Consider the following 27,531-nt stretch of genomic DNA (forward strand, 5'->3'; position numbering starts at 1 on the left):
CAGAGTCGGTGATGCCATCCAGCCATCTCATTCTCGGTCGTCCCCTTCTTCTCCCGCCCCCAACCTTTCCCAGCATCAGAGTCTTTTCCAGTGAGTCAACTCGTCGCATGAGGTGGCCAAAGTATTGCAGTCTCAGCTTCAGCATCAGTCCCTCCAATGAACACCCAGGATCGATCTCCCTTAGAAGGGACTGGTTGGATCTCCTTGCGGTACAAGGGACTCTCAAGAGTCTTCTCCAACACCACAGTTCAAAAGCATCAATTCTTCGGCGATCAGCTTTCTTCACAGTCCAACTCTTATAATAGGTGTAACTCAGATTCAAACATGCCAACAGATACAATGAGGAATCCAATTATTTTATCTTAAGAAAATGAATCCTACCTTTCCAGGGTCATCCTTGGATCGAGGCACTTTAAGGAAACATTTGTTCAGTGACAGATTATGTCGGATGGAATTCTGAAATTAAAAAAGAAAAGCTATAGGGTCATTGGAATCCAAAAACCAAAACCCTCCTATAAAAACAGAATCAGCAACCTACATATCTCTATATGCTGACATATCATTACAAATGGAATAAGCTTTTTAAATCAAATTTAAACCTTTCTGATTTTCAAATTATGAATGCTGCAAAGAGAAATAGTTATTGGAAAAGACAGTTCCAGTGAATCTTACAAAACTCCAAATAATGGAGTATATGTCCTTTTTAAATGTTTAGTAAGATCTTTTAATGATGCAGGAAGATGTCTATGATAAATGTTAAATACCAAATAAAAAATTATATGCATATTGTGATTTTAATTGTGGTATGTATTTATTAGCTAATTTATTTATTCTTAGAAACAAGGCAGAATGCAAAATGCTAGGAGTTATTCTACACAGAATTATAAGTGAAGATATTTTCTTCCTTTCACTTTTCTACCATGTTCAAATGATCTACAAGGCACATATATGAGTTTAAAAAGTTGTAAATAAAAAAATTCCACTGCTCCATTACAAGAGTACTTAAAAGCCAACTAGGTTCTCACTTCAATATGTAAGAAAGAAAACTACATGGAAAGACATGGGCTACAGAAGTCAGCAGGAACATGCAGGTTCCTCAATGCAGCAGGAAAGGAAAACCAACTTGGATAGAAGGAAAATACACCCAGAGACCTGAAAAATCTGTGAAACAAGCAATTTTTCATGAATAAGCAGGATTATGCCTCAATTTTTAAAGAAAATACCTACAGGCCATTTGTTCTTAATGAAATGCTCCAAAATCTCCAGGAGACAGTGAAGAACAGGGAAGCCTGGCATACTACAGTCCATGAGTTTGCAAAGAGTCAGACATGACTGACGGACCAAACAGTAGCAGCAACAACAATGGACAAGGTCAGAAACTGCCCTGGGGCCAGGATTCTATTCCAATACACCACACTGAGGTGGAAGCTGACTACAGCTTGGAAAGGGGCACAAAACTCCCACTCAAATGCAACTGGATAAACAAGGATAACTGATCTGGCTGAGGGGGCAAAAAACACTGAAAAAGGACACCTCTCCCTCACAGGTCCAAGGGCCTGAGTAAGACTAAGTCTGGATCAAGACCAAAAATAAAAGACACAAAACCACTAGATCCAAGCACAAGCCTGGCAAGAATAACAAGTAATAATCTACTGATGAGGGGCAGAAGCATGGAGATCCCCATCTGTAGGAAAGTGGGCACAGACAACTAAAACCTAAAGAGAAAGCAAGAAAACTGAGAAAACTCTACAGTACCCAAGCCTGTCTCCAAGCACAAGGTAACAGGAGTCTACTGCAGGAGTATAAAGTCTGTGGCATACTAACGGTAAAGGTACCAACAACGAAAACTCAAATCCAGCTCAACTACTGGCAACAGTAATTCAACTCAGACACAAATGGCTTGTAAAAAAGATGATTGTCCATTTACAGCTATATATACTATTTACCTCTATCTCAACCATTCTTCTACACATGTAGCTAAAACTGTCAAACGTTGCAAGTGACATGGAAAAGAAGGAAAAAAACAAACAAACCCACTGTCAAAAGATAAAATAATCAGCAAAAACCCCACTGAGAAATGACGCAGATGTCAGAAATATCAGATAAGAACTTTTAGAAAACTATATGTTCAAGCAACAAGTAGAAAAGGGGAATTTCAACAGAGATGTGTAAACTATAAGAAAGGGTCAAATGTAACATGATTATGTTTCAAAAAACCATGGTCAAAGATAAAAATTCCCTAGATGGTTCATCAGTAGATGGGACACAATTAGGGAAAGGCTCAGATATCTTGAGGATAGATCAGTAGAAATTATCCAAACTAACACACATGCATGCAGGCATGCACACATGCACAAATACAAATACAAAAAAATTCATCCAAGAACTGTGTAACGATACATGTATTTAGGGTCTCAGAAGAAGAAATGAAAAGGAATGGGACAGAGAAAAATTTGAAGAAGTAACAAGTCACGAATCTTCCAAAAATAATGCAGGACACATCAAATCACAGATGCAAGAATCTCAGAGAACATCAAGCAGAAGGAATTAAAAATCCACACACCTATATTCATTATAGCCCAAATGCTGAAAATCAAAATGAAGTGAACATCTTGAAGGAAGCAAGAGGAAAAAAAAAAAGATTATGTACAGAGAAATAAGCATCAGAATTACAGCAGATGTCTCAAAAAACTGTGCAAGTTAGAAGACAACAAAGCGACACCTTTAAAATAATACAAGAAAAAGACAGTTCTCTATGCAGTGAAAATATCTCTCAAAAATGAAGGCAAAATAAAGACTTTGCAAGACACAAAAGCTGAAAAAATTCACTTTTTGTACCATCAGTTGGCTGGTAATATTAGATGGAAGTTCTTCAGGCAGAAGTATGATACCAAATGGAAACTTGAAACTACAAAAAGAAATGAAGAGTTCCAGAACTGTGAAAATGAAGGCAAATTTTAAAAAATCACTTTTTCTTATTTGTAATGCCTTTGAAAGATGACTGTCTAAAGAATATATAACAGCTTATTATGAGGTTTATAATATGTAAAAGGAAAACATGATAACAAAATAAAGGCTGGCTCAGGGGAATCAGAAGTAGAGTAGACCCTTGAACAATATGGGTTTGGATTATACCGTTCCACTAAACATACTTTTTTCCAATACATACATACTGTAGTGGGCTTTTCTGGTGGCTCAGCAGTAAAGAATCTGCCTGCAAATGCAGGAGACATGGGTTTGATCCCTGGGTCAAAAACATCCCCTGAAGAAGAAAATGGCAATCCACTTCAGTATTCTTGCTCCTCCTCCATGGACAGAGGAGCCTGGTGAGCCACAATCCATGGAGTTGCAAGAGTCAGACATGACTTGGTGACTAAACCACCACCACAATATGCTATAGTACTACACAATCCAAGGTTTGTTGAATGTGCAGATATGTGGAACCACGGATATGGAGAACCAACTATAAAATTATACATTCAATTGTGGAGGACTCAGCCTGCACTGCCTGGGCTATTCAAGGATCAACTGTATAAGGTTTATAAAGTTCTCACTCCATACATAAAATAGTATAATGAAGGTACAGTGTGATAAGGTAAAGATATGGGTGGTAAATTCTAGAATAATTACTTCTTAAAACAAAATTTAGGAAGAGATATAACTAATAAAATAATAGTGAAGAGAAAATGAAATCACAAAAAGTACTCAGTCCAAATCCAAAAGACAGAGGAAAGAAAGACCTAATCAGAAAAACTACCCATCCAAAAACTTCAAGATGGAAAAAAAAAATCAAGATGAAATGAAAATGGTCATGTTTTCTAAATGGCTTTAGAAGAAAACATCTCTACTTGAGTCTTCCTCCTCTATAAAAAGCTTAAAAGCTGGAAATCTTCAAGATTCTGCCACTGTTCTTTTTTCATTCTACATTTGCTGTGTAGGCAATCTCATCCACAGCCATGGCTTCAAGAACCATCTGTTACACTTAAATCTATCTATCCAGATCTCCAGACCTTTCTCCTAAATTAACATAAATTTTCAACAATCTACTAGACGTCGCCAGAAACTCCAACCCAACATGTTTAAAACTAAACTCAATCTTTATTTCCAATGTGGTCTTCTTTCAGTTTCCTGTTCTCTGTCAAGCCTCCTTAACTCCTCCCTCCTCCTTACCATCTAAAACAAATCAGACACCAAATTTTTAAGTCTGCCTTCAATCTACCTTCTTTATTCCATCTCTTCTCTTACCATCTCAGTCTAGGACACCAGTCTCACCAAAAACTAGTACAATAGCTTTGTTCCTCTCTTTACCCCTCTCCAAAATTCTCCACCCAGCAGGCAGTTACCTCCTCACAAGGCAAATCTGACTTTACTGCTTCAATTAAAATCTTTCAGTAAATTCCCATTACACTTAGGATAAAATCTAAAATCCTAAAGCCTCCACAAGAGTCTTCATGACCTCACCCTACCCTGCTATCTATACTTCACCCTCACCCTCTCCAATGTTCTCTCTCACCTGTAGGCTTTCCATTCACTGCAAAAGTTATGGCCTCCAGCCTTCCTTCATTCCCTCCACCTGAGTCTACTCAATCTCCAATTCATTCTTAGTTTAAATGTTAGTTCCTTAAGGCAATCTTTTCTGACTTTCATAGATGATTAGGTCAGGCAAAATGTAGATTTCACATTACGTAATGATGTGTTTAATGTTCTTCCTCCTCTATATTGTATTCTCTATGAAAAAAGCATTCTCCATAAGGGTAAGGATCTTTTCTACCAATTCAGAAAATGGAATAATGCTTTTCATATGGGAATCATGAATCTTCTAGAAAAAATACCAAGAGCATATTCAGAAAATAAAAACACCCAGAGAGCTATGAGAGCCATGACATGTATTTACACCACACAATAGAGAAACGAGATTACTGCAGACCTCACAACTTGGGGACACACTGCATCTAACAACCCTAAGAAAAAAAGCTGAAAGAGGAGAGGCAGACATAATTAGGATGGCCAAGTTAAAGGTGGAGAAAAATGGCCCAGGTTAAATAACTGATGAATTTTCTAGTAGTCATGTATGGATGTGAGAGTTAGACCACAGAAACCTGAGCTCTTAAGAATTGATCCCTTTGAACTGGGGTGTTGGAGAAGACTCTTTAGAGTCCTTTGGACAGCAAAGAGATCAAACCAGTCGATCCTAAAGAAAAGCAAACTGGAATATTCACTGGAAGGAATGATGCTGAAGCTGAAGCTCCAATACTTTGGCCACCCGATGTGAAGAGCTGGCTCATTGAAAAAGACCCTGAGGCTGGGAAAGATTGAAGGTGGAAGAAGGGGACGACAGAGGAGGAGATGGTTGGATGGCATCATCTTCCAGGAGTTGGTAACAGACAGGGAAGCCTGGCATGCTGCAGTCCATGGGGTTGCAAAGAGTCGGACACAACTGAACAACTGAACTGAACTAAAATAACTGTTAAAGGTAAACTGCTTGGCCTTAAAAACCACGTCTTCGAAAGCAGTTTCTCTTTTCACAGCCTTTGTCTTAAAGTCTATTTTATCTGATATGAGTATTGCTACTCCTGCTTTCTTTTGATCTCTATTTGTGTGGAATATCTTCTCAAAAGTACAGCCTACTTACCCCAGAATCAGTTGAGATGAATATCAATGCATATTACTAGGCTCTAAGATGACTTATTTAAAATCTCTGAAGTTGTGACCCAGGAATCTGAATTTTAAAAGCACTATCACTGGTATTTATTTTCAACTTGAGTTTAATCTGGCATCTCTAATTCAATCAACCACTATGTTCCCACATATATTTCTCTTCTCCCACTGTGAGAGCCGGGACTCCCAAAATACAAATATCTATAGTCATTTGTTCTATCCTACGTCACACACTGATTACGGAGGAAGGCATTCTTATCTCTCCTTGATATTCTTTGGAACTCTGCATTCAGATGGGTATATCTTTCCTTTTCTCCTTTGCCTTTACCTTCTCTCCTTTTCACAACTGTTTGTAAGACGTCCTCAGACAACCATTTTGCCTTTTTGTATTTTTTTTTCGTGGAGATGGTCTTGATCACTGCCTCCTGTACAATGTCATGATCCTCTGTCCATAATTCTTCAGGCATTCTATCACACCTAATCCCTTGAATCTCTTTGTCACTTCCACTGTGCAAAGGTAAGGAATTTGATTTAGGTTTATACTTAACTGTACAAAAAAGATCTTCACGACCAAGATAATCACGATGGTGTGATCACTCACCTAGAGCCAGACATCTTGGAATGTGAAGTCAAGTGGGCCTTAGAAAGCATCACTACTAACAAAGCTAGTGGAGGTGATGGAATTCCAGTCGAGCTATTTCAAATCCTCAAAGATGATGCTGTGAAAGTGCTGCCTCAATATGCCAGCAAATATGGAAAACTCAGCAGTGGCCACAGGACTGGAAAAGGTCAGTTTTTATTCCAATCCCAAAGAAAGGCAATGCCAAAGAATGCTCAAACTACCGCACAATTGCACTCATCTCACACGCTAGTCAAGTCATGCTCAAAATTCTCCAAGCCAGGCTTCAGCAATATGTGAACCGTTAAATTCCAGATGTTCAAGCTGGTTTTAGAAAAGGCAGAGGAACCAGAGATTAAATTGCCAACATCTGCTGGATCATGGAAAAAGCAAGAGTTCCAGAAAAACACCTATTTCTGCTTCATTGACTATGCCAAAGCCTTTGACTGTGTGGATCACAATAAACTGTGGAAAATTCTGAAAGAGATGGGAATACCAGACCACCTGACCTGCCTCTTGGAAATCTGTATGCAAGTCAAGAAGCAATAGTTAGAACTGGACATGGAACAACAGACTGGCTCCAAATAGGAAAAGGAGTGTGTCAAGGCTGTATATTGTCACCCTGTTTATTTAACTTATATGCAGAATACATCATGAGAAACTCTGGGCTGGATGAAGCACAAGCTGAATCAAGATTGCTGGAGAAATATCAATCACCTCAGATATGCAGATGACGCCACCCTTATGGCAGAAAGTAAAGAGGAACTAAAGAGCCTCTTGATGAAAGTGAAAGAGGAGAGTGAAGAAGTTGGCTTCAAGCTCAACATTCAGAAAACCAAGATCATGGCATCTGGTTCCATTACTTCATGGGAAATAGATGGGGAAACAGTGGAAACGTGGCTGACTTTATTTTTTGGGGCTCCAAAATCACTGCAGATGCTGACTGCAGCCAGGAAATTAAAAGACGCTTACTCCTTGGAAGGAAAGTTATGACCAACCTCGATAGCATATTAAAAAGCAGAGACACTACTTTGCCAACAAAGGTCCGTCTAGTCAAGGCTATGGTTTTTCCAGTGGTCATGTATGGATGTGAGAGTTGGATTGTGAAGAAAGCTGATCGCCGAAGAATTGATGCTTTTGAACTGTGGTGCTGGAGAAGACTCTTGAGAGTCCCTTGGACTGCAGGGAGATCCAACCAGTCCATTCTAAAGGAGATCAATCCTGGGTGTTCAATGGAAGGACTGATGCTAAAGCTGAAACTCCAATACTTTGGCCACCTCATGCGAAGAGTTGACTCACTGGAAAAGACCCTTATGCTGGGAGGGATTGGGGGCGGGAGGAGAAAGGGACGACAGAGAATGAGATGGCTGGATGGCATCACCGACTCACTGGACGTGAGTTTGAGTGAACTCCAGGAGCTGGTGATGGACAGGGAGGCCTGGCGTGCTGTGATTCATGGGGTCACAAAGAGTTGGACACGACTGAACTGAAATGGTCCAGTCGTTTTCTCTACTTTCTTCAATTTAAGTCTGAATTTTCCAATGAGTCATGATCTGAGCCACAGTCACCTCCCAATCTTGTTTTTGTTGACTGTATAGAACTTCTCCATTTTCGGCTGCAAAAATTATAATCAATCTGATTTCAGTACTGACTATCTGGCAATGTTCATGTGTAGAGTCTTCTCTTGTGTTGCTGGAAGAGGGTGTTTGCTAAGACCAGTGCGTTCTCTTGGCAAAACTCTATTAGCCTTTGCCCTGCTTCACTTTGTGTTCCAAGGCCAAACTTGCCTATTACTCCAGGTATCTCCTAACTTCCTACTTTTGCATTCCAGTCCCCTATGACGAAGAGGACATCTTTTTTTGGTGTTAGTTCTAAAAGGTCCTGTAGGTCTTCAGAACCATTCAACTTCAGCTTCTTTGAGATCAGTGGTTGGTAAATAGACTTGGAATACTGTGATACTGAATGGTTTGCTTTGGAAACAAACAGAGATCATTCTGTCATTTTTGAGACTGCACCCAAGTACTGCATTTCAGACTCTTCTGTTGACTATGAGGGCTACTCCATTTCTTCTAAGGTATTCTTGCCCACAGTAGTAGATAACAATGGCCACCTGAATTAAATTCATCCTTTCCTGTCCATTTTAGTTCACTGATTCCTAAAATGTTGATGTTCACATCTTGCCATCTCCTGTTTGATCACTTCCAATTGACTGGTTCCAAGTTGGAAAAGGAGTATGTATATTTTCATCCTAACATAAAGGAGTAAGGTGTCTATTGTCACCCTGCTTATCTGATTTATATGCAGAGTACATCACGTGAAACGCCAGGCTGGATGAAGCACAGGCTGGAATCAAGATTGCTGGGAGAAATACCAATAACCTCAGTTAGGCAGATGACACCCCCTTAAGGCAGAAAGTGAAGAGGAACTGAAGAGTCTCTTGATGAAAGTGAAAGAGGAGACTGAAAAAGGTGGCTTAAAAGTCAACATTCAAAAAACTAAGATCATGGCATCTGGTTCCATCATTTTATGGCAAATAGATGGGGAAACAATGGAAACAAGTGACAGACTTTATTTTCTTGGGCTCCAAAATCACTGCAGATGGTGACTGCAGTCATGAAATTAAAAGACGCTTGCTCCTGGAAGAAAAGCTATGACCAACCTAGACTGCCTATTAAAAAGCAGAGACATTACTTTGCTAACAAAGGTCCATCTAGTCAAAGTTATGGTTTTTCCAGTAGTCATGTATGGCTATTAGAGTTGGACTGTAAAGAAAGCTGGGCACCGAAGAATTGATGCTTTTGAACTGTGGTTTAAAAGGAGACTTGGAGGAGATTCTTGAGAGTCCGTTGGACTACAAGGATATCAAACCACTCAATCCTAAAGGACGCTGACCCTGAATATTCATTGGAAGGACTGATAACTGAAGCAGAAGTTCCAATATTCTGGCCACCTGATGCAAAGAGGTGACTCATCAGAAAAGACCCTGATGCTGGAAAAGATAGGGCAGGAGAGAAGGAGGCGACAGAGGATGAGATGGTTGGACAGCATCATCAACTCAACAGACGTGAGTGTGAGCAAACTTCAGGAGATAGGGAAGGACAGGGAAGCCTGGCGTGCTGCAGTCCATGGGATTACAGAGTTGAACACAACTGAGCAACTGAACAACAACAAAAACCAGAACACAATAATCAAGGTCAAGGATCAGGAAGAGATGACCACAGAAGTCTAGGAACAAAGGATTTTAAGAAAATAACCCAAGATCTCAGTCTCAAGAGAATCCAGAGGACCGACTGAACAACAGCTGTGTGTGTGTGTGCGCTTCGTCACTCAGCCGTGTCCGACTCTTTGCAACCCCAAGGACTGCAGCCCGCCAGGCTCCTCTGTCCATGGGGATCTTCAGGCAAGAAGACTAGAGTGCACTGCCATGCTCTCCTCCAGGGGATCTCCCCAACCCAGGGATCGAACCCAGGGCTCCCAAACTGCAGGCAGATTCTTTATGGTCTGAGCCACCAGGGAAACCCAAGAATACTGGAGTGGGTAACCTATCTTTTCCCCAGGGTATCTTCCCGACCCAGAAATAGAACCAGGGTCTCCTGCATTGCAGGCAGATTATTTACTAGCTGAGTTACAACTACTTATAGTCAGTTTTAAGATTTTCTTTTTTAAACCTTTTTTATTTCCTTACACATAGTTTTTGAATGTGTGAAACACTTAAGATGTTTTAAAACTCAAAACTATATAAAAAGGTACACTCAAAATCTCATTCCCTTCTCTCTTCTACTTCAGTTCTATACATACCTATAGATAACTTTCTTTACTGTATTTCTAGTTTATTAGTCCAAATTTCTTTTTACAATAAGCAAATACATAATATACTCTTATTTCTTTTTCCTTTACTCAGAAAAGTAGAATATACCCCATATACCAATACCACTCTTTCTTATTTTTCTTTTTATTACCTTAAATTCCAATAACAGGTTAATTTTCTTCAGTAAAGTGGATAGCACAAAATTTTAAATTCCTTTTCCTCTAGTTCAGATTATAAAATCATTCAATTATAGAAACTCATGTTTTCTGAACTCTCATGGATTATTCAAAGGATTTTTTTAAATATGTAATCTCCCTTCAATGCCTTGGCACAAAATGAAAGGGAGTTCACCTAAATATTGGGCTTCCCTTGTGGTTCAGCTGGTAAAGAATCTGCCTGCAATGAGGGAGACCTGGGTTTGATCCCTGGGTTGGGAAGATCCCCTGGAGAAGAGAAAGGCTACCCACTCCAGTATTCTGGCCTGGAGAATTCCATGGACTGTATAGCCCATGGGATCACAGAGTTGGACATGACTAAGCAACTTTCACTTCACATAAATATTAAAATTTTATTTGACTCTTTTAAGCAAGCACAGCAACATTTTCTCCTCTGGGTAACTTTAACTGGCTCTGTGTTTCTGGAAAGATGGATGACAACTGCTTTAGGATCTTTATTCCACTCTTTTCATCCAATTTCACAAATTCTACATGACCTTCCATTTTCGGCTAACCCATCTCCTCCATACCTGAAGAAGAAATAGTAAACAGAAAATTTCACAAGCAATGTTAAACAAATCTAAGGACAATGAATGGGAACTTTGAAACATGAAAAGAGAGATAGGACTTTGGCAAAGGAGAAGATAAATCTCCATTTCTTCCATGTATCTTCCATGTATCTCCATTACTTCCATGTATCTCCATTTCAAATGTTCAAAATATTACATATTTATGTTTACAAAAAAAAACTTAAAAGTAATTATGGCAAGTTCTAGGCTCCTAAAAATGGATGGAGGAAAACCTTTTTAAAAAAAGAATAATTATGAAATAGCAATCCCTGGAAATATTAAAGGGCTTCCTAAAGCAACAAACTGAAAACCAGATAATCTCCTTGGCATATCTTTTAGTTCTAAAAAGCAGCAGTATTTCTCCACCATTCCCATTTTTCTCCTTCATTACATTCAAACCATGTATCTTCCAGGTGAAATATCACTATTTCTAAACCAGTTTCAGACCATAACTTGGGCTGGCCAGCAGCAAGAAATACAACAGACCGAATCTGGCACTCACGGGTGGACTCAGATGAAATAAGATCTCTGAACAAAAAACTGTAAGTTCTATAATAGTGTCATGTGCTAAGTCTCTTAGTCATGTCCAACTCTTTGTGACCCCATGGACTGCAGCCTGCAAGGCTCCTCTGTCCATGGGATTGATTCTCTCCCGCAAGGCTCCTCTGTCTATGGGACTGATTCTCTCCCAAGCAAGAATACTGGAGTGGGTTGCCATTTCCTCCTCCAGGGGATCTTCCCAACCCAGGGATTGAACCCATGTCTCTTGTATGTCCTGCACTGGTAGGCGGGTTCTTTGCCACTGGCGCTACCTGGTAATAGAGTTATTAATAAAACATACAGAAACACAAAAGATGAATTCTACAGGGAAAAAAGAGATTACATATGAGCTTAAAGAATAAACAGAATAAAGCTAACAGAAAAAAGGGCGAGAGAAAAAGTCTAAGGACAAGTAAGAGCAAAAAGCAAAAAATCAAAACATCTTTATCTAGGACAACTAATAGGTGGGAACAGATAGAAGAAAAAAGAGTATATGAGAGGGAACTAACAAAAAATAAAGCTAGGAAAGAAAGCTGGGACCAGGATGCTGGCTTTCATTCAAACTGCATTTATTAAGCCTTACTAAATGGAAGTACTATGCTGGGGCATGGTATAGAGGAAGAGATTAAAAAAAAAAAAAAAATCCCTTCCCATAAGGCACTTGGTTATCTGGCACAGTACAAAGCACACACTGGTACACAGTAATTTAGTAAATGTCTTTAATAAATATATTCAGACAAAGATGTTAAGACAGGAACGCTTAAAAGAAACAAGTGTAACTACCAGCTGATGGCAGCTCTGTAAACCCCCTTCTTCCACATGCACATAAACAAATACACACACCTCCACAAAGCACACAACTGGATAACTCCTAAATAAGAATATGAATGAACATGTGTAGATACAAAAGAAAGTTGAATTATCTGTTGTATAACGTAAGTTAGGCAGGTAACTACTCTGAAGTTTCCTGAAAAAGCTTAGGTGAGGAAGTAGGACTTCTTAAAAAGGTAGGTGATTCTAGAGCTGGGGCAGGAAAGGTATAAGATGAGCCTAGAATATCTTGTGGAGTCACAAAGTTAAGAAGTAAACAAAAGAACTGAACCATATTATCAACAGTTACAGGAGCCAACTTGTTAAGAGCTCCCAATGGCAAAGCAGGACCAATTTGAGGAACAAATAATAGCAATACAAAAAATAAATATCCATGAGTGCCAATTGTTACAAATAATGATTGAATGAGTGAATAAATACATAAAAGGGGAAGAAGGGACAAGTATTTTTACAGAAGAATCCCAATTAATATGGAAGGAATAAAGGAAAAGAGAAATTCACAGCTAGAAAACAAAAACTGCTGTAATGATCTACCAATGGAAGCTGAAATGAATAAAGTTTTAAGGAAAAAATAGAGTACTTGCATGCCAAAGTATCTCCCTCCAAACATTTCGTAATTTACAAAGTCATAAATAGTAACTTTACAGTGGAGAAACCTGACAGACACCATCTTAACCAAGAACCAAGGTCAACATACCAGTAATAAGATATACTGACATCAAGTTCCCCCTGATACGAGCGATCAGAGAGGGACACATCACTTCTGTATTATCCCTCCCCAAAATGCACTACCCTCAATCTAATCAATAAAATATCAGACATATCCAAACTGAGGAACATTCTACAAAATACCAGACAAGTACTTTTCAAAAGTGTCAAGATCATTATAGGCAAGAAAAGATGAGGAACAGTTACAGATTGGAGAAGCTTAAGGAGACATGACAAATGACAACAAAATGCAATGTGGGATCCTAGATTAGATCCTGAAATGAATCCTGGAACATAAAAAGACATTAGTGGAAAAACTGGTGAAATCTGAATAAAGTCTGTAATGTACTTAGTAGCTAACAGTACTGCTAAGTCAAAAGTATTAATTTCTTAGTTTTGTTAATGGTTGGTTATAGAAGGTGTTACCATGGAGGAACTGGTTGAAGGATATACAGGAATGCTTTGTACTACTTACGTAACTCTTCTGTAAATCTAGAATTCTTTCAAAATTAAGGTTTTTTTAAAATCTTGGGTCATGAAAACAATACTAGTTGCAATACTATGTTGGTTTTTTTGAACCCTAGACTCTCTCAACTTACCTGAACTGTGGGTACTGTTTTCCAGTGAATGCTACATTATCTCTACTCCCACTTTATGCTATGTCAGTCCTCTAATAAAGTTCTAACAATATTCTACCAAAAATAGTTATTCATCAAATTAAAAACATTTCCTTTACATCCTAAAAATGACTAGTAATCAGAATTTCATCTTTAATTACATAAACCTAGACAAAGCTTTACCTTCAGTAGAAGCCAATATTGTTCTTGTTCACAGTATAAAAATAAAAACTTAAATAAAATCCTTACCTTCCAACCACTGCCAGCCTCTCTATAATATGGAAAGTTATCACAAATCCACTGGTAAATCTCACTCAGAGTCATTTTCTTTTTGGGTGAGCTATTAATTGCAAATGTAATGAGGCTGGCATAACTGTATGGAGGTTTCCCATCTTTGTGCTGTTGAACTTCTTCCTGGTCCAGGGTTGTATTTGGGTCAAGGAGTGCATTCTTCTTGGAAATTCCTGTTCCATGTGCATTTTGTGCAGCATCAGATTTTTGGATGGCTGCTCTCATGGTGAGCTGTGGTAACCAGTCCATAGATGTTAGGCTGCTCTCCAGTTCAGATGTCATCCTGAAGGTAAATAGACTCCTTAGTCAATATCAAGGAAAGAACCCCTGCTTCTCAAAATATCCAATATTCACAAATCTAGGAGTTCCAAAGTGAGGGAAAGCCTGAGTTAAATCTGGAGGGAAAAGATTGAGTATATTAATGATCAAACCAAATATTTAAGGGATTAACATTTCCAATCTTTTTTCTGAATTTCTTCCTCTCCAAAACACAACAAACTTGGTTTGAAACTATCCAAGAGATAGAACAATGCATACACACAAAGTGATTTTTATGTCAGTTTTCTTAAAATGACTGTCACTTTGAACAGATAACAGGATCAGAGTGTGAAAAAAAATCTGTCTGCAGTCCAGCTCTTTACTCAGTAACACCACAGCCCTTTCAAAACTTAAGACTACACATCTGGCATTTTTTTTACATAAATTTTAGGGAAATCATACAAAAGAATACCAAAAGTAAAGTGTAGGCAAGAGGTCAGAGAAGTAACTGAGAAATAGGCACAGGAGTTTACATGGAGGAAAGAAGGTATAGCTGAGCAGGTGGGAGGTAGGAAGAGTAAAGCAGGGTAGACAAGAATAGCAAGGAGACAAGCTAGCTGGGGGAGTTGACCGAAAAGAGGAATGCAAACTCAAGGACACTGATGAAATACAGAAATGGAGAATAGGCAGCACCATGCGGTTTAAAAAAAAGTCAAAGAACAAGCTTTAAAAAAAACTAAGATCTGGGAGTATAGAATATAAGAGATAAAGTCACATAAATGAAAAGCAGGAAAAGCAGCATTAAAAACTCAAGGACAGGCTCACAAAAACATCCAGTAATATGGATTCTGTAATTTATTTCTCTCCAAGGCTGAAAAATTTCAAACCATTACCACTCAAAGAAAGAAAAAAGAAAAAACAACACCTGCCAGGTTAACACATATTCTGGAACAAGAAGGAAGCTGCTCTAAGAATGGAAGATAAAATATAGAAACAAAGCTTGACACTTCACACTAGCATGGCTAACTTTCAACAAGGGGTACAAACTTTCCTATCCTGGGATCAAAGAAGCAGGAAAAGTGAGCCTGACAACAAAGCAAAGAGGCATGAAAGACTTCAAACTGATATGAAAATAAAGGAAAAAAGAAAACAAAATAGGAAACTTAAAATATCTCAGTAAAAGGAAAAAACTGTGGCAAAGAAAATCCCACATATACCCTTCATTCCAAATGGCCACAGGCAAAAAACAATCTACACTTTGTGCTTAGGATCTGAACTTCTGGAAGACAATGTAGAACTGATAAAGAACACAGATTCTAGAGTCAAGCAGACCAGAATTCAAGTACATAATCTACCAGTGTGACAATCTATCTGTGTGACAATGAAAATGTTAATATCTCTAAACCCCATCTCATCTGTGAAATGAAACAATACCTATGGTTAAAATACTACTTTGAGAATTAAAAATTAAATGGGCAACTTACACTAGGAAGAAACACACAATAAGTGTTAGTTAATAATATTGCTCTAGGAGTATCTAGGGAAGGTACTAATGAACCATCGAGTAAACAAGATTAAGCAACAGCAATCAAATCAAGAGACAGCTATGAGGATTCTATCTGCATTACCAGATATTCTTTTTCTTATATTCTGATTAACAATTTTACATTTTTCATTTTCCCTTCCCATCTCCACAGTATGCATTCCTCTGAAACCTGAACTTTAAATTCCTCTATACAGCACCTTCAGAGATCTAAAAAAACCCTTACCCTCCCGTTCTACAATCTCAGCCATAAATGCCTATTTCCAGAATGAAATAAGTTACAGAAACTTGTGGAATAAGGAGCCAAGATAATTTAGAGATCACAGAATGTCAAAGAGTAGGCAAAGTACCCTAGAGATCAGAGAACAATTGCTTCAATCTAAAGATGAAAAACTAATTCACACAAATAGTTAACAGTAGAACTAAAACCTGAGCTCAGAGCTCCCGATGCGCAATCTAGCAGTTTTTCTACCATGCTTGTAATATTAGAGTAACAGTGTCTCCCTCTCGCTGATATAAAGTGCCGTGCCTGGCAAACAATAAACAGGCAATAAATGCCGGCTCTTGATGGTGGTGATAACAGTACTGATAGTTGCTGCTGTTATTATTCACATTTTATTCTCCAAGCATTGGCTATTATTATACCAGGCTGTCATCGTATTGGCCTCAATTAAGTCTCTACCAAATAGCTTTATTTTGTTCAAATTCCCCACAGAGCTAGTCACATACATTTTCAAAGATAATGTAGAAGTACATTACAAACTGGAATATAACTGATATTGCGGATGCTCCCTATTGAAAACCATCTTTAACTTCTGTTTCCTTCCACCAGTGCCACTGACTTTATGAGAATCTCAGTAATAAAACATGAACATACACTAAGTAGGTACACAAGCAGGAACTTAACACTGTTATAACATTTAACAAGAATTTATAATTATGAATGTGTACAAGATTATTCTAGAGTAAAATTTTATACTCACAGCAATTAAGATAAAATTTCTATTCTCTAGGAACCTATACTCCAATTAGGAAAGTCAAATGAAAGAGTTGAAAAAGAGCTATGGGTTCTGTAATGTTCAGAAAAATGTAGAAGACAACGTGGGCTGCAGCCTTAAGAAACACAGAAGGAAGAACTTTAGCTAAGACTTGAAGTTAAGATCTAAATAGGCTGGAAAGAATTTGTGCCTAGTCAAAGACATCATGAGTAAGAAGTATTACATTGTTGTGCTTAGGTTTACTAGTTCTACTATAATTTGAAGTAGACTATAAACACCTGTTAAATTTAAAATCTGAAAAACTGGGTTTCTGTTTTCTTTGCTGTTTGTTCAATTTTACATATTCTTGGTGGGGAGATAAAAAGTGTCTCCATTATTGCTGCTTAGGCTGGTTGCTGCAGTGGTTCTCTACTGGGAAGACAAAAAGATGACCATTAGATTTTGCCAGATCATCAAGTAACTTTAGAAAGAAACCTCTCAATGGAATGGTGATGACAGAAGTACACTTGTATAAGAGAACAGATGGTGGCAGATTTAAAAACAGCATGAGAGGCTCTGAGGAATCTGGTTATGGAAATCTGGTTAAGAAATGTCAGGCCCTCATTACCTCACCTCATTCCAAAAGTTTCCTAGCTGGCCTTGTAGGCTCTGATTCCTCCCTGCTAAGCACCTCCAGGGTCCATGTGTATACTCCAAGAGAAAAGTCAGCAATGGTTTCCTGTCACTGTACCCAAAAACTTTCAATGGTTCCTCTTCTCCTATTATACTAATTCTAAATGCCTCATTTTCAACTACTTTAGCTTTCATTTACCTTTTATTAATCCTTCTCGATAAATTCCTAGAGCAATTATAACCTCAGTTTGGCTCAACCATGCTGTTTTCACATGTACAATTACATCATAAGCGTTTTATCCTCACTTCCTTTTCCCCCACCTCCCCCTCCAGAAAGTCTTGTCAATCTACTCTTCTCATTCTCCATCTCCTAAATTGAACTAGATCTTACCTCTACAGATTATAAATATTTCTATTACAGAACTTACACAGAATTAAATTATCTTTAACTCTCTCATGAGGCCATGAGCTCCTTAGAAGAAGGAACTTTCTAATTCTTTTCTGTTCCTGCAATGCCTAGGAATACAGTAGGTAAAGGGTGCTTAAATGATCGGAACAGTGACTACCCAATGAAGGTGTGGGTATGCTCCTCCCCAAACAAACAAGATCAAACATGTTTAAAAGCTAAAAGCAAGAGGTAAAAGAAAAGAGGACTCAACAGTATGAGGAAGGATAACCACCGGATTGAAGTCCTTTATGAACTGGAAAAAAGTATGACTCAGCACAGACTGACAAGTAGCACTACACAGAAACAAAGTTCTACTAGAAGAGGAAAGAGAAAAGGGGAGATGGAAGCAAAGGTAAGAAGATAATGTTACTTGTAGGATAAAGCAAGGCATGAAGAAGTTTTGTGTGAAGTTCTTAAATCTATAATGGTATCTATTGTTTAAAAGGAGTTGCATGAGGAATTTTCTCTGCATACAGTGAAAAGGTAAAGAGTATCAAGATCGGAGAAGGCAATGGCAAGCCACTCCAGTACTCTTGCCTGGAAAATCCCATGGATAGAGGAGCCTGGTAGGCTGCAGTCCGTGGGTTCGCTAAGGGTCGGACACGACTGAGCAACTTCACTTTCACTTTTCACTTTCACACATGGAGAAGGAAATGGCAACCCACTCCAGTGTTCTTGCCTGGAGAATCCCAGGGACAGGGGAGCCTGGTGGCCTACCGTCTATGGAGTCACAAAGAGTAGGACACGACTGAAGTGACTTAGCAGTAGCAGCATCAAGATCTAACAACTCCACCCTAAGTCACGACACAGGAGGAGGAAGGGGGTTCTGACCTCACTTAATGAAATACTGCCACTGATTCTATCACAAATTCGCATTTTAGCTACTTCAGCCTGTTGCTCGGCTTCCCTCTGTAATTTCCCTAATACCTGAGGAATGACCAAAGCTTATAAAGAAAAAGTTCAAGACTTCAATAGGATTGAAAAGGTGGGAAATGGGTAGAGATATTGCCAGCTTTCCTAAATGGACCTAAGAGGAAGACATCAAGGAAAATAAGAATAATGAGGGTTATGATGTTGTGACGTAGATATGCCTGAATCTTCCCCTTCCATTCCTAGCACTTGGAATTTTATCTTAAGACTTGGTATCATGTGAAAAACTAAGCAACTGGGAACTTAAAAAGAAATCCCTGTAATCACCATAGCAGTAATTCTGATCACATGCATCTCAGGGGGTCAAAATACATATATATATTTAAACATTTTAAAACATAATTCCTGTTACTGCATCTCAGCACCCAAGGCCATCAGAAGCAAGGTCGATGGCAGAGACCACTAACACCTGTTGTGGCCTTCTTCCTTAAGACTACAACCCAAATCTTATTCTGGATACTATTACACCTTTTGCCCTATCCTGAATGTGGATACAACAGCTAGTATGCCAACAGTCATCTCTGGCCATAAAGTGATCTGTGGAAATGGAAGTCATATGATGAAGACACGGAGCAGAAAGAAGGGATCTGGGTCCCTGATTTTTTGGTGAACCAACCGTGAAGCTGCCATCCTAGTCCTGAACTGCTACCTTCCAGACTTTTTATGTTTGCTGTTGTTCAGTCGCTAAGTCATGTCCGACTCTTGCAACCCCATGGGCTGTAGTCTGCCAGGCTTCTCTGTGCATAGTGTTTTCCAGGCAAGATACTAGAGTGCGTTGCCATTTCCTTTAATGCCAAGTGAGGAATCGAACCCATATCTCCTGCACTGTAGGTGAATTCTTTACCACCGAGCTACCAGGGAAGTTTTACATGTTTAACTACTATAAAAAGAAGTCTACCAGCATGTGAATGCAACTACTAACAAACATGGAATGTGGGACATGGAAGTGAGGTGATACAAGTAATAGGACCTAAAATAAGACATTCTCTTAGAGGAGGTGATGAGGTAAACATTAAGAACTCTAATACTGCAGGATGGAAAGTTGGTAACACTTATTAAAGTGACAAAGGATTTGGTCAAATTGTCACCTATTATAACTGAAAAACAGATTATATGCCAACTGAGAATATATAGCAAGTAGAGAACTACTATAGGAAAAACTGAGAATACTGGCATGTGTTGCCTCCTTCTAGCTAATTAAAACAAAGTCCTAAAAAAAAAATTAACTTCAATTAGAGTTGCAAGCAGAGATAGAGAAAATGCAGATTTGCTAAGGGAAGTACTCCCTGCTTATGGCCTGCAGTTCAAGCTAAAAGTCCTATAATTTGAAGCCCTCTATGGTTGGGAAAAAAAAACACAAACTGCTTCTGAAAGAGCAAACTGAAGTGACTGAGTGATGGCTGCAAAACTGCAGCCTTAGTAATAGAGAAGTGTGGTCTTGCCACACAAAAGCAATGTTGTGAGGGTACTGACTTTCTACACAAGACTATTACTTCAATGGCCTCACCAGAGCCATCATTCCCTCAGGAGCTAAAAGAGGTGAAATAATTTGGATGGGGGAAAATATAGTCTTTATTTCCACTAACTTGTAACTGAAATTAAGCGGTTTCTTTAATTATGAAAGTAGACAACAAATCACAGTAACATTAACAGTACCCATGACTCTGCCATCAACAAAATTCACTAATATATTCATATAAAGTGATAAAAGTTGCATAATCTCAACTTTTTAAATTCACTACTTCAAATTTATGTGCATTAAGATTTGCCATTAGATTTTTTATTTAATGTGTTAAATTCAAAGATACATATATTACTGTTATAAAGTTAATATTTTGCTAATATAATTAATTGGTTTCTTTTATAATTCTAAGTATCTTATTTTATGAATTTTGAGACCTTACTCCGAGAAGGGTCCACAGGTTTCACCAGACTTTGAAGGGATTCCATGGCACCAGAAGGTTAGAAGTCGCTGGGGTAAGTTCCGAGCACAGAGGGCAGAGTCTTCACATTAAAAAATTCTGCCTAGGCATGTCCTTTGGCTCAAAGTAGCAAAAAGTCTAGAAAATTAAGCTTTATAAAATAACTGTATGGGGGCAGGGGGGTGCCTAGACTGCAAAAGTCTCTTAGGTATCCAAAATAATACCCAAGCTAATCAGTAAGAAGTGAGCTATAAAGTTGTGCATTTCCCAGAAAGGGCATCTTCACCCATACCAACTTCAGATGTGGCCACAGGGAATACTACACAAGGTGAGCCTCTTCAGAGGGCACAAAGAACAACACAGAGCCCAAAGAGCAGAATCAAGGAACTTATTATACTGCCATGGAGTGAGACTCTGCCACTGCTACCCAGGAGGATTATATAATCAATATGGCCTAGTGACTATTTTCTGCTTCTCATTATCCCATTTTCTAACTAACAGCTTTTATTGCTTTTATTCTATTCCTTTTCCTCTACTATAAACCAAGAAGCCACTCTGGAATCTAATGAAAGTGAAAGCACTCAGAGAGCTTAGAATTTCAGCTGGATATAATAACTGGATAAAATTCTAGGTTGTTTCTCTTGGGAAAGGGGAAAGTACCGTACATTTTGGAAGCATGTGACAGTAAAAAAAAAAACACCTTTTTTTTAATGTAAAAAAAAACCTTTTAATGTAAAAAAAAAAATTTTTTTTTAATGTATAACTGAAGCAATTTAAGTTATTCCAAGCAAAAGGAGCTGCTGTTATTTTTCAAAATTAGTTATCATATACCAGCAAAGCCAAAGTTTCTATCCTCAGTTCAATTTCAGCAAAATAACACAGCCAACATCCTACTTTAGAAAATATATGGTGATTAAGAACACAGGCTCTGTTTTATGACTGAAAGAACTCAAACCCAGGCTCTGTGACAACCTAGAGGGGTGGGGTGAGGTAGGGGGTGGGAGGGAGTTGCAAGAGGGAGGGAACATACTATACCTATGGCTGATTCACGTTCATGTATGGCAATAACTAACACAATATTGTAAAGCAATTATCCTTCAATTAAAAATTAATTTAAAAAACAAAAAAGAACACAGGCTCTGGAGCAAACTGCCTGTACTGAAATCCACGTTCTTTCACTTTTAGTTATATCACCTTAAACAAGTAAATTTGCCTCACTATGCCTCAGTTTCCTTCTTTGTAAGGAGAGGATAAAAACAGTACCCACCCCAAAGAACTGTTGTGAGGATTAAATGAGACATATATACAAACTACTAAGACGACCTGATGCAAAGAGCTGACTCATTTGAAAAAACCCTGATGCTGGGAAAGATTGAAGACAGGAGAAGACGGGGATGAGAGAGGATGAGATGGTTGGATGGCATCATCGACTCAAAGGACATGAGTCTGGGTAAACTCTAGGAGTTGGTGATGGACAGGGAGGCCTGGAGTGCTGCAGTCCATGGGGTCACAAAGAGTCGTACACAACTGAGCAACTGGAATGACTGACTGAAGACGAATTTTGAAAATAACCATTCAATAAATATTACCTATTATCATCAAATTCCTACTCTTCAGAATTTTCTAAATTTTAAATGACTGTCACTCTTACTTAGTGGTTTAATCTGACATGCCCTAAATCATACAATAATCACTTATCAACTTCAGTGGAAATGAGCCCCTCATTCAATTATTTACTCCAAAGAAATGACCAGAAAGGGTTGTTTTTAAATTTTGTTTGTAGACTGCATATGAAAATTGAAAATATGCTTTTCCCAAAGAAATAAGATTCTATGATGATGATTCCTGAAACAGCCCACAAAATCTTATTTATTCTATAAAGGAGTTCTAAAAATCCAAAGTTGTAAAAGTATCAAAGCCTCAGCTGAATATTATGCAGCAGAGACACAGAAGTATAACAAGGGAAAAAAAGAAATAAAATTTTCCATTTTCCTGGTATAGAACCAGTTTGTTCTTGATAAAATTCAATGTACATGGTTTATATCAGGCATACTTCTAAGTAGCATCTTTATCTTGGCTCTCCCATCTCACACTGACATAAGCCTCCAAAATTCATCCCTGAAGTTGGTATTATAAGCTCCAAAATTAATAACTTGCTCTTCTCTTCCAGTAAACACTCTCACCTTTTCAAAGCAGCTGATCTCTGCTCTATTTAGGAGGAAAGTGGACAGCATCAAACTAATCACCAATAAGCTATGAATGACTGAGCCTTTAAACTTCCAATGAATAATGATCTTTTTAAAAGACAAGCTACAAAAATCCTCACTGGTTTGAAGTGAGAATACAGGTGGAAGAATCATAATTTAGGATAAGAAATCCAATACACAAATAGTACAAGTTCACAAGTCAAAACTCTTCACCTTCACAACTTCTGTCTCACCCCTATAATTCCAAGAATAATCCAAAGCTTATGCAAAAACTTGAGGGATTTAGTGAGGCAACTGCCATTTGCAAACACAATTGTGGTTTCAGAGATATCTATCATAAAATCAGAGATGAAAAAGTACCTCATTATATCATTTTTAAAAACCCTGCTTTGGAGACCTGTTTTGGAGTCCAACACTATTCTTTATCTCCAAGGGAAGAAAAGTTCACAAAAAGTATGCAGTTAATTCACTGTGTTTGAAATAACAATATTTTAACAGGCTAATCTATATCTCCCTCGCTACAGAAGAAAATTTCTTTAAAGTCTATCTTGGAATATGAGAACTGGTCAAAATTGTGATGATGACTCTAACCAGTCATCATCACAATGATGCTTCATATTATTTACAGTATTAACACCATTTGGGTTCCCTCTCAAAGTTTAATGTCCAGAGCTCCAACAGAATTTGAATTAAGAACCATAATATAGTTACTGCTCTTCTCTAGATTCTCTCCAAATTGCTCTATTACTCAAATATATAATCTGAGATTCATAAATTCATACAAGCCACACTCAGTTAGAAGTCCATTTGAGGTAAAGCTTAGGGATCAGACTGTCAAAAGATACCTTTATGCAATATATGTAATTTTCACCTTAAAAATATTTTACTCTATAATTTAAAGAGGAAAAAACAAATATTTCTCGACATTAACCACTGAACTACATTCTTTCATCATGTAAGTACTGTATTTTGCATTTATATTTCACTCTACATATTAGAATCTCTATGTGTCCTGAGCAGCTGGAAAGTTAATGAACAAGAATCCCTTTGATAGAAGAATACTCAAAGGCATCTTTACATGTTACTTAAAAACCAAGACAGAATCTGCTATCACAATAGTTCTTATACTCAGTATTTTTAAAATATGTCTATATGCAATAATAAGGGCTTCCCTCATAGCCTGGTAGGTTGCAGTCCGTGGGGTCGCTAATGGTCGGACACGGCTGAGCGACTTCACTTTCACTTTTCACTTTCACACATTGGAGAAGGAAATGGCAACCCACTCCAGTGTTCTTGCCTGGAGAATCCCAGGGACAGGGGAGCCTGGTGGGCTGCCGTCTATGGGGTCACACAGAGTCGGACACGACTGAAGTGACTTAGCAGCAGCAGCAGCATAGCTCAGTTGGTAAAGGACCCACCTGCAATGCAGGAGACCCAGGTTCGATTCCTGGGTCAGGAAGATCCGATGGAGAAGGGATAGGCTAAGCACTCCAGTATTCTCGGGCTTCCCCTGTGGCTCAGCTGGTGAAGAATTTGCCCGCAATGCGGGAGACCAAGGTTTGATCCCTGGGTTGGGAAGATCCCCTGGAGAAGGGGAAGTCTACCCACTTCAGTATTTTGGCCTGGAGAATTTCATGGGGTCACAAAGAGTCGGGACACAACTGAGTGACTTTCACTTTCATGCAATAATAAACGTCCTTTGAGTAACACGTATTAACTCATTTAAGTGTTTATCCTGACCTCTCTGCAACCATACTGCTTCAACTCACAATATACAACATTTACTGGATATCTCCATACACACTGCCTCCATGACATTATACCAATAATATGGCATCCATGTTAGCAGAAGGTTAAAATCATGGAACGTGAGCCCAATTAATTTTTAAGTGTTAAAGTGATACACAGAAAATGCTAAAGAAACAGCTTAAGCTGCTACATATGATGTTTATCGCTCAGTGGTCCTCAAGTGTAGTCCAAACCCTACACATCGAAAGTATCAAAACAGTCTTCAGAGTAAGATATTATTTGTCTTTTGCATTGTCATCCTCTCAAAAGTGTACAGTGGAGCTGTTCAGATGCTATGTGATGGGTGCTATCAAAAGAGACTGAATGAAGAGGCAAAGAATATAATCCACCCATCTCTATGAAGCCAGACATTTTAAAAACTTGCAAAAATGTAAAGCAACACAAATCTTTTAAATTTTTGTTTTGGAAAATACAGTGATCTTTCATACAATGTTATCTATGTTATGCTAACATATAATTAGTTTACTATACATCTATGTAAATTAATAAATATTTTAATTTTGTTTTAGTTTTAACTTTTCAATACAATCAATTTTGATAGATAAAATTCAAAAGTGCATGCTCTTTGAACACTAAATAATTTTTGATACCAAAAAGTTTAAGATGCTGCTGCTGCTGCTAAGTCACTTCAGTTGTGTCCAACTCTGTGTGACCCCATAGACGGAAGCCCACTGGGCTCCCCCTTCCCTGGGATTCTCCAAGCAAGAACACTGGAGTGGGTTGCCATTTCCTTCTCCTATGTGTGAAAGTGAAAAGTGAAAGTGAAGTCGCTCAGTCGTGTCCGACCCTTAGCGACCCCACAGACTGCAGCCTACCAGGCTCCTCCCCATTAGTTATTATATAAATAAGACCTTCTTCTAAGAGCACATCAATCATTATCAATTAACATAATACATTAATACCAATTATCATTATGTGGTATGAAGCGGTCTAAAGAGGATTAATTTTCATAGAAATCCCATGCAATGTAGGGTGAAACATTTACTAATAATCTGTTCAAGTTATTTCAGCTTAGACTTCAGGGGGAAATTATCTTGCTTATTTCACTACTGGCTCATAAGGACCTTATATTCTTTGTTTCTACTTTTTGTTTCTTGCCATCATCACTTTAAAGCCTATCATTGCTTTAACATAGATTTTATCATCTTCTTACAGAAACTACTTCTATAAACGGCCACCATCTTTCCTCAGTGGAACTATTTCCTCCCACATGCTCAAGGAAGCCATAGATCTTTACCATCTTCTAAAATTTAATTGGTAATTCATATATATGAGCATCTGTCTTTATCTCAATGTTTAACCCATCACTAAGCAAATACAGGATTATCGAGCTCTTTCCTCAACTTGTAAAGCATGAAGTACTTAGGACTCAGATTTCAAGACTTACTGCAAAACTACAGTAATCAAGACAAGTGGTTTTAGTGGAAGAATAGATACATAAATCAACAGAACAGAATCCAAAAATAGACCCAACATATACAGATAAGTGATTTTCGATAAATGTGCCAAGACAGGTTGGCAGGGAAAGGAAAGACTTCCAAAAATTGGTGCTGAAACAACTGCCTGGCTACCTGTATGGGAAGAAAAGTTAACAATGACCCCTTACCTCACATCATACATAAAAACTTGATAAATGAATCCCAGAACTAAATGTAAAAACCAGAACTATAAAACTTACAGAAGAAATCATAAGAGAAAATCTTTGTAACATTTGGTTAGGCAAACATTTTTTAGATATGACATGAAAAATTACAATTCATAAAACAACTGACAAATTAAACTTTATCAAATAAAAAACTTATATTCTTCAAAACACACTGTCAGAACGAAAAGACAAGCCACAGACTGGAAGAAAACATTTGCAAAGCACATATCTTAAGAAGAACTTGTATCCAGGATATATAAAGAACTCTCAAAACTCACTGATAAAGAAAATTCAATTTTTAAAAATGGGCAAAAGATTTGAACAGATACTTCAACTAAGAAGGGTAAGTAGGTTATGGCACATGAAAAGATACTCAACGTCATTAGTTATTAAGGAACTGCAAATTAAACTACCCTGAGGTATCACGGCACACCTGCTGCTGCTGCTAAGTCACGTCAGTCATGTCCGACTCTGTGCGACTCCATAAACGGCAGCCTACCAGGCTCCCCATCCCTGGAATTCTCCAGGCAAGAACACTGGAATGGGTTGCCATTTCCTTCTCCTGCTAGAATGGCTAAAACCAAAAGACTGGTCATACAAAGTACTAACAAAGACATGAAGTAAATGGAACTCTCACACATTGCTGGTGGGAATATAAAATGGTACCATGATTTCTAAAACAGTTTTGATGGTTGCTAAAGTTATACATGCACCAAGTGCTAAGAGTCGTTTCACTCCGAGGTACTTATCCAAAATAAATCATATGTCCACACAAAGACATATACACAAATGTTCACAGCATTTTTATTTGTAACAGTTAAAGATGGAAACAATCTAAAAATCCATCATCAGGTAAATGAATATGCAAATTGCTATACATAAATCCAACGGAACAGAATAAACTATTGATACTTGCAGAGACATACATGAATCTTAAAATAACTGTGCTGAATAAAAGATGCCAGACCAAAAAAGAATACATACCGTATGATTCCATTTCTATAAAATTCTAGAAAATAGAAACAAACAGAAAAGCAGATCAACTGCTATCTTGCAGAGAGAGGGATAAGAGGGAAGAATCACAGGGACACCAGGTAACTTTTGAAAATGACGGAAATGTTGTGGTAATGACTTTATGGGTATGTATATATGTCAAACATCAAACTGTACCATGTCAATCATATCTCAATAAAACAAAAAAAAATTGCAAATTGGAATGGGTAAGGATTTATCCTTGGACAGCAAGAAGATCAAACCAGTCAATCCTAAAGGAAATCAACCCTGAATATTCACTGGAAAGATT

General features: G+C 38.1%; 1 protein-coding gene across 3 annotated transcripts in view; it reads right to left on the minus strand.

Annotated features, from left to right (window-relative positions):
* The window catches only part of FOXJ3 (forkhead box J3), a 154,599-nt gene that overhangs the window by 93,720 nt on the left and 33,348 nt on the right, over nucleotides 1-27,531 (minus strand). For all 3 annotated transcript variants that reach the window (XM_055403886.2, XM_055403887.2, XM_055403884.2), the window contains exons 3-4: nucleotides 13,815-14,139; nucleotides 382-456 (exon numbers count right to left, since the gene is read on the minus strand). In XM_055403886.2, coding sequence (XP_055259861.1) covers nucleotides 382-456; nucleotides 13,815-14,139 — 400 coding nt within the window. The remainder of the gene's footprint in view (nucleotides 1-381; nucleotides 457-13,814; nucleotides 14,140-27,531) is intronic.

This window comes from Moschus berezovskii, chromosome 4, assembly GCF_049115385.1.
Source record: "Moschus berezovskii isolate FMDL1 chromosome 4, NW_MosBer_1.0, whole genome shotgun sequence".
Lineage (NCBI taxonomy): Eukaryota > Metazoa > Chordata > Mammalia > Artiodactyla > Moschidae > Moschus > Moschus berezovskii.